This window comes from Suricata suricatta, chromosome 5 (assembly GCF_006229205.1).
Source record: "Suricata suricatta isolate VVHF042 chromosome 5, meerkat_22Aug2017_6uvM2_HiC, whole genome shotgun sequence".
NCBI classification, from domain to species: domain Eukaryota; kingdom Metazoa; phylum Chordata; class Mammalia; order Carnivora; family Herpestidae; genus Suricata; species Suricata suricatta.
In genome coordinates, this window is record NC_043704.1 from 13,595,794 (window position 1) to 13,603,842 (window position 8,049).

General features: G+C 56.9%; 1 protein-coding gene across 1 annotated transcript in view; it reads right to left on the minus strand.

Moving 5' to 3' along the window:
* Window positions 1-6,487: 6,487 nt before the first annotated feature.
* OLIG2 (oligodendrocyte transcription factor 2) overlaps window positions 6,488-8,049 on the minus strand; it is a 3,328-nt gene continuing 1,766 nt past the window's right edge. Inside the window, 1 exon segment of the mRNA XM_029940643.1 lies at window positions 6,488-8,049. This exon segment is cut by the window's right edge and continues 100 nt beyond it. Within this exon segment, the coding sequence (XP_029796503.1) occupies window positions 7,896-8,049 (154 nt within the window). The 3' untranslated portion in view covers window positions 6,488-7,895.

Consider the following 8,049-nt stretch of genomic DNA (forward strand, 5'->3'; position numbering starts at 1 on the left):
AAGAGGCCTCACCACTGCTCTCCCTGTGACTCCCTGCTGCAATTCTAGAACAGGAAGAAGCCTCAGCCTTCCTGCTAACCCCTGAGGGGCTCGGAGAAGAGGCCCGGAGTTGAGGGAGGGGAGAGAGGCTGGGGCCTCTGCTGCACGGGCAACTTTCCTTTCAATTAATCCCTCTCTGATATTGGCTTCTGTCCTTTAAAGGATCCACTCCTGGTTTCTCTGTGGAGGGTAGGTCCTTTACCACTAGGCAAAGACTATTCAGTGAGTACCAGCTGAGTACCAGACCCTGGACCAGGCAGCTTAGGGATGTGAGGGTGAGAATGGGGACCTCGCCCTGCACTTGAAGGCTTGGGAACCGGACTCTGTATATAGAGCTCAGAGACACTCTAGGCCTCTCCTGGGGTCCTGAGGCATAGAGCACTGCCCACCCTCCAGGTCATGTGATGGAGACTAACAGGGATCTTACCTCTTAAGACCTTCCAGAAGGTTCAGTGAGAGGACAGCCCAGCAGCCAGGCGTGCCCTGTGTGCCAGCCCCGGGCCCAGGTTCTCCTTTTCAAACCCGATGCCCTGTTAAAAGCAGCATCATGCCGATTTTGCAGAAAAGGAAGCTAAGACACAGAAAGTCCACATCTCTTGTTCAAGGTCACACGGCTGGTGGAGCCTGGCAAAGGGAGAATGCTACCACGTACCCAATTACTCAATCCTGGTCTCTAGAGTTCTCAACCCACTTCCTTGTGACCTACATATTCATGGATGCTTCTTGGGGGCCCAAGCTCCCATTAGAGGTTCCAGATCCAGCAGGAGCCACATCCTGGCCAGTCCCTTGGGCACAGGGCATCCATTCACAGTTGGGACCAGGCAGGAGGTGACACAATTGCCAGGGACCATTTATTATTCATTATTCTACTTACATAAGAAGAGACACAGGCTCTGGGAGGTCTTGTAACCTGGCTCATTGGCATGTTGGGGTCTAAGTCTGAATACAAATGTGGGGGTTCAGGGGATGACAAAAATGCCCATCAGTCTCCAGGTCGCAATGTCCCCATCAGTGCATGAGTCCCAGGTGGTTTACACTCCTGGCTCAGTCCCCATCACTCTGGAAACCTCCTCCTTCCCTGTGTCCTACATTGATTCCCATTGTTCAGAGGTTTGCATCTAGCGGCACGTCTAGATACAAAGGCCTCCAAACCAGTTTCTACCTTGGGGAAGCCTCCCAATCAAGGATGGTAGACATTTCCAGAGCATGTCTACACTCCACCGAAGCAGAGGCCGTCAATTCCATTGACACACACACATGGAACACCCAGAGGACTTGTTTTCACCCATGGCACAGTCCCTGTGGGCCAGAGAGTCCCAGAGCCTCTGCTGGGAGATGGACCATGGCACCCAGAGTTTGCCCCTGATCTGCCAACAAACTTTGGTGATCACACAACATGGCTCAACTCTACCGAAGAGGAAGCCGGCTCAGAGAGCTCCCTCACAGCTTCTGAAAGGCTGCTCGGCCCTGCTCTCTACCGCCACGAAGATTTGAAGTTGAGTGAATTGCTCCAGGCCTGTTCATGCTCCCTGGGTGGGTTTCCCTTGGCCCCTGCCCTGGGCTCCAGAGCTGGGCCTGAAGGGAAGGGAGGGGGCAGGGTCCTAGAACCACTACAAGCCCCTGGACTGGGACGGATTTCGGTTCTCAGGTCAATCGTGGAAGGAAGAGTGGAGGGAAGAGGTATACAGCACTACGGCTGGCCCAACTAGCTGGTTCATCCAGCATCCAGAGCTCAGAAGGCCCTGAGGGCTTTCAGCCTCACCGGTCTGCGAGCACCGGTGAGAGGAAACTCAAGGGCAAGAGCCTGCAAGCGGGAGGCTGGGAGATTTGGTGATGGACTCGGGTCCGTGAGCCCAGCCCGTGTTGCAGGCCCGGGGACTTCCTCACGACGGGATTCGGCCCCCAAGCGATCTTAGGCGCCTCCGGCTAGATCTGCTGTCTCCCTTACTGGCTGGGGGTGGAGGTCACGCCTTCCTACAATCAACGGGCCCAGAGGCGCTGAGGCCGCCTCGGAAGAAAAGCTCCCAAAGGAGAGCCACAGTCTAAGGCAGCTACTTCTGAGCCGGCGGGGCGGGCCCGCGGAGGCCGGGGGTGCGCGTCCCGCGGGGACCGGGCCACCAGTTCGCGCCTACCCATTTTGCCTAGGCGAGATCCGGGAAGCACCGGCGCACGGCGCCGGCGCAAGGCTCTGAGGACCCCAAATAAAGACGCAGCCTCCAAACCCGGCGCCCAGCCGGGCCGTGCTGGTTAACCGAGCCACGTTCAGGGGTTGCTAACTGGGAGCTCGCGGGCCAGTTTGGCCCACATGCTTGTCCGTGGGACCCTCGGGGTGTGGGAAAAGGGTACTCGAAGTCCCCCGGGAGGAGAGCGCGCATCCCCAGTTCCTCCCCACCCCCACCCGAGGCTCCCACCGCCACCTCGGGGTGTCGGTTGTCAGTTATCAGGGCGGCGGGACCACATAGGTGATTTCCAGGGAATCATGTACTGATAGGGGACACTGAGGCCTAGAAACGCCATGCCAGGCAGTGGGCAATTCAGTTTGTGCCTCTTTTCCGAATAATTGCACGGACGTGGACTGCACAACGGGGCCACTGCTACGGCAGCTGTCTGGGGATGAGGCACAGTGACTGTTGGCGCTGCTGGACACCCTAATATAGGGACTGCCTCAGCTCACCTGCTCTGGCCCTCTCTCCGCCCGCGCCCCACAGTGCGCCCACCCCAGCTGGCTCATTATCCAAGCCTCTGCCCAGATGGGGGCGTTGGGGACAGATGGGTCCAGGCACAAAGAGGGAGCATTAGGAACGTCACCTAAGAGAGCTGGGGCATGTGTGGGGGGTGGGGATGGGAGCTGTGAGGGCTTCCCAGGCGGCAGCTGAGACAGAGTCCAGGGCATTAATTCTGGGGGTGGGGGTGGGTCTGAAGGGGATGAAAGAGATGACCTTGCAACTTGGGCTATGGAGCCCGACTCTCAGATTACAACTTTGCCACCTGCATTCACTGGCTATGCTCCTGAGCGATTCACTTACCCTCTCTGAGCCTCAGTCTCCTCACCTGTAAAATGTAATGATAATAGCACCATCGCCAAAGGGCTACGGTGAGAATTGAATAAATTAATACCGCACTAAAGCTCTTAGCAGGGTGCTCTATACCAAAGAGCCTATAATACATGTTGGTGCCTCCTCTTTCAGCCTCCTTTGCCTATTATCAGTATCCTCAACTCCCCAGAGATGCTTGGCACTGCCTCCTTGCTCCCAGATGGGCCACATGTGTTCCTCAATGCAGCGCCCCCCTCCTCCCATTAACCTGGGACCGCCCTCAAGGTCCTATAGCAATGAGGCAGCTCTAAGAGAGAGATGGGGATTAGGGATGTGAGCTCCAGGAATCCTTAGGGATCTGACCCCTCCCCCATGTCCCAGCCCCCTTAGGTCTCCATCTCTGTCCTGCCTAGAAAAATCGCCCCTCACTCTGACAGGCAGCAGGGGCTTAGCCCCAGGGATCTAGCCTAATGGCTGCCTGCAGCCTCCAGACCAGCCTCCTGACCTTCACTGTTTCAAAGGTTCTTCTCCCCAGCAGGGTGGGATTCTGCGAAGCAGCCATTTATTCCCAAGAACCACCAGGCCCGATCCTAATGACTGGGGGAAGTCTGTCACCAGCCTGGGGTCCTACGACCCTTGGTATAAGGCCCCTGTCAAAGATCCCTTCCCACCCAGAATTCCTATTAGTACTGGGAGGCACTTGCGTGGGAAACAGAAGCTTGGCCTGTACTAACAGAGGGATGTAAAATGGAAGATGGGCTTGTATAGAAGACCCTTTGCTTTGAACTTCTCGGGAGGGGGCACTAAGGTGTTCAATTAATAGGAGTTCAGGCAGATTGTTACGTTGATTCTGCCTCAAAGGGTGGCAGACAGACAGTTCTCCAGCACTTAGAGTGTCTGGGGGCTTTAAAATCCATCGCTCTGGCCCCAGACTGGTTCCAGTCGGGGAATGAAAGGAGAGGTCCTACATACCAGGCTGTCCCGGCCCCAGACTGCCCTGTGCGTCCCCAGAGCTTAGGTCCTCCTATAGCCATCTTCATTGGGCGTGACCCCGTGGGTCTCAGCAATGCCTTCCCAGACTGAGATGAACATTAGTCTGAGGGCGTGCTTTGTCCCTCGCTGTCCTAGGAATGTAGAGTTCCAAACTCTATGGGCACCACAGGCAGCAGGTAGTACCCGAGGAATTCAGGCATGCTTCCAACAATATGTCCAGGGAATCATTTCTGTGACTCCTGCCCAGTAGAGTGAGGAGGGAGGACAGGGCTTGGATCACAGAGACCTGGAGTGTAGAGACCTTGGAAGGGGCTTTGTCTCTTAACTTCAAGCTGAGCTCTTGTGGGCAACTGGAGAGAATCTCGGAGACTTTAGAGCCTGGAAACAGAAGTCCCTGGTTCTGCGACTGACAGCTGGGAAGCCAGGGGGCCATGGGAAAGGTGGGGCAACTGAGAACCTCTGGGGAGACCCTTGGGGAGAGCGACCGCGCCAGCCTGAACTGTGACTATACCTCCTTTTCCTTTGCCCTCTCTTACTTGGGGGGGGGGGTCCTCCCCAATTAAAGGCCCTTGGGAGTCTAAGGGTTTTCATATTATCGCCTCCAGTTCTACTGGGAAGCACAGGCACCATCGGAAGTCCCCTCGCCTGGGCCCTCACCAATCCAGGGCCACCCTCCCTTGAGGAGCCACCTGCCCTGGGCAGCTGTGGCAGCTTTAATTCGCCTGTGCGTGCCTCCGCAGTGTCTGAGGATGCTTCTCTCCCACACATGGTGGCCAAGATCCCTGACTGGGTGGCAGTTTAGGCTGTGACTCCGGGAAGGGCTGGGACCCTGGCTGGATCCAGGCCCCCCTTCCTGGGAGGCCGAGCGTTAGCCTTGCCCGGCAGAACTTGGGTCTGGGGAGGGGGAAAAGACTTGATTTATTTCCTTTCCCATCACGTCCCTGGCTACATCACTACATCCACGGTGCACACCAGGCACGGGTACCCTCCATGGCTAACGGTTGGTGAAGGAAACTGCTACTGCAACCGAGCCCCCACCCCAGTGGCACTGGATTCTCAGCTCGCCACCCTCAGAGTCCCAGCCTCTCACCGTCCCTCCGTCTGTGTCCCCCCCCCCCCCCGGGGAGTCAGACCCAGTTTTGAATTCTTAACAAATTTCATTTCAAATGGGGTTTCACAATAAAAGCTATGAAAACCTGCCCTACTCTCTTCCTGGATTCTCAAGGGGATGCCCAGGGACTCTGTCCCCCTCTTTCTTCCTCCCCAGCTGCTGGCCTTCTCTCAGCCTTTGGTGAAAAGCAGAGACCTCCTGCACCCTTCCGGTCCCCTAGCCGCCTGCGGTTGAGGCCAGCAGCTTGATGCTCCTGCTGGGCACCCAGCCACCCTCCGTCCTGGGCAGGGGGAGTGTGTATGGGCCAGGATCAGGACCTCAAAAAATGAGGCTACAACCGAGGAAACCTTCATCGCCCCCAGGTGTCCCAGGCACAGGGACCTTCCGCCAGTGGCCACCAAAGACGTTGTAAGCAAGAGGCCCCCGGACCAGGGAACCCACTGACCGGCACCAGTCGCTGCTCTCCTGGGTGCGCGTTCTCCCTTAAGCCCCGCAGGCTGAGAGACTGCAACGTGGTCTGTTCTCCTTGACCTGGAAGGCTGAAGCTTTTTCCTTTTTACCCAGAATCTCTTTATTTTATTTTTGCCCAAAACCTAAATTTGTATCGCAGCTTTGGATTATGAGGATCCCAGCGGCCACAAGAAGACAGAGGTGGCCCCGGGGGGAGCGGGAGGAGGCCGAAGCGCGCTCGCGAAGTTCTCACTCCAGGCTGGCCTGGCCGTTCCCAGCACCTAACACTTTGCGTGGGCGCCTGGGGAGGGTCCTGCACAGCGCGAGGAAGGAAGAGAAGGGTGAGCGGATCCCGCGGCCCGCGCTCCCCGCGGCGCTCTGTCGGGATCGCTGCAGCGCTGTGGGCCGGGGCCCCCAGTGGCGGAGCCGCAGCTGAAGCCCAAGGATGCCACCAGAGCGGGATGGGGGGCGGGGGGCGACTGCTTCTGAGCCGAAAGAAAAAAAAAATCCCGATAGGACGCGAGGCCTGAGCGCAGGGACCCCCAGCTGAAAGCAAGGCCTTCGCCGGAGGCCCCAAGTTCCGTGCGCAGGGAGGGAAATTTTCACTTTCAACAAACTCAATCCTCAACCACAGGGAAAAGAAGTTCGGATTAGGGGTCGGAAAATCAAATTAACAAGAGAGTTGCGAGAAACACCCTGTGTTTGTTGGGGGGGGGAGGGTGAGGGGGGTTGGCGCGGATATGAGTCCAACAACCCCCTTATCTTTCTCCGGGGTGAAACCGACGGAACGGTTCCCGACTCCAAGGGCTAGAGCACTGCCCCTCCTCTCTCGCGTCCACCCCGTTTGCGAACACCCGACTGACTTTTACATTTTATTTAAAATCTCAACACTCGATCATTTATTTCGTGTTTTTGCAACCAAACAAGTAATAAATATTATTTAGCACTTTTTTTTCTTTTTACAAAAATAAAACAGATGATACACTCTTTGCGGGACCGCGCTCAGAAGAGAGGTGTTACTCCGCGGACGCTGTGAAATCCATTATCGCAACGCTGGGAGCGCGCGGGCAGTTTGCGGAAGACGCGAGAAGCACGTGGACGAGTTTGTCATTTGTGTTAAACGTGGCAAAAAGAAACCAATGCAGAGGAAACCCGGCTTAGACTCCGGCGGGGCTGGCGGTCACGTGAGCAAACAGCTTAGCAGCACGCCCTGACCTCATTATTGATAATATATTTACACAGCCAAGAAAGAAAAAATTAAACAGCCAACAGAACTCCCAGATAACTCAAACTATAGTCCCGGCAACAGCCTGTGAGTTCCGTCACACCCTCGGGTATCGTAGTGAGTGTCCCCCAATCGGAAGAAACCAAATCACTTTGTGCTAGGAGGCGGAAGAAATGGGGAGGCTGGGAGGGAGAGTCTATCTGAAAATAACTAAAACAAAACGAAACAAAAAACCCGCACCTGCCCCCAAAGTCGACAGGTTTAGATAATTCCAATCCACAAGTGGTTCTAGTCTGACCTTCTAGAAGGCTTGCTCGCGCTGTTGCATAAGGAACATAGAGTTATTAAAAGACCACAGATCGTCAAAACCAGAAGGAGCGACAGAGAGGAACGGCCATAGTTCTCACACGGTGGTGGGTTTACCCCGATTGGACACGACCGTAAATGCTTCTGGTACCGAATGCCAGTTTCCAGATAGCTCGGAGCTCCTGGCCCAGGGCCAGAGACGACCCTGGAAGCCGAGGCCTGACGGCCGCTCCAGGAATACGGCTTCTCCCGAGTCTCCTCTCTGCCAAAAAGGAGGACGGAGAGGAAGTCCCCAACGCTGTCCTCCTTCCTTCTCCCTCAAGTAACTAAGTGCTGCCGGGCCAAGTGCGGCTGCATTCTAGGGGGAAACCACCAATTTAAGAATCACTTTGTTTTGGAATTGTAAGGGGGGGGGTCGAGGGAGGGGCGCACACAGCGGTGCCTTCTTATAAAATGGTTTCAATCGGAGCAGCGCTGTTTAAAGCCAGAGAGGGCCGAACCAGCTCCCAGAACGCACGGCCCGGTCATTCCCCACGGTTCAGCGCGCGCCCCCCAATTGCTTCGGTTCCCCAGTGCTGAGGTCCTCATCATTGCCCCCACCCCCACCCTCAGCCCAAAGTCGTGCGATCTTGGGAACTGAGTTCCTAGCCCCGCCCCCCCCCCTTGCCGGCCAGTCCTCGCTTCGCCGCGGCCTCCGGGTCCCTCCGCTCGCCAGAACGCGCCGGCGCCCGCCAGCTCACTTGGCGTCGGAGGTGAGGCGCGGCAGGCTGCCGGCTCCCATGGCCGACACGTGGTGGTGCGGCGGTGGCACCTGGCACATGCTGCAGGGGCAGGGCATGCCGCCCCAGTGCTGGAAGCCGCCGCTGCTCCCGCTGCCGCCGCCCCCGCCC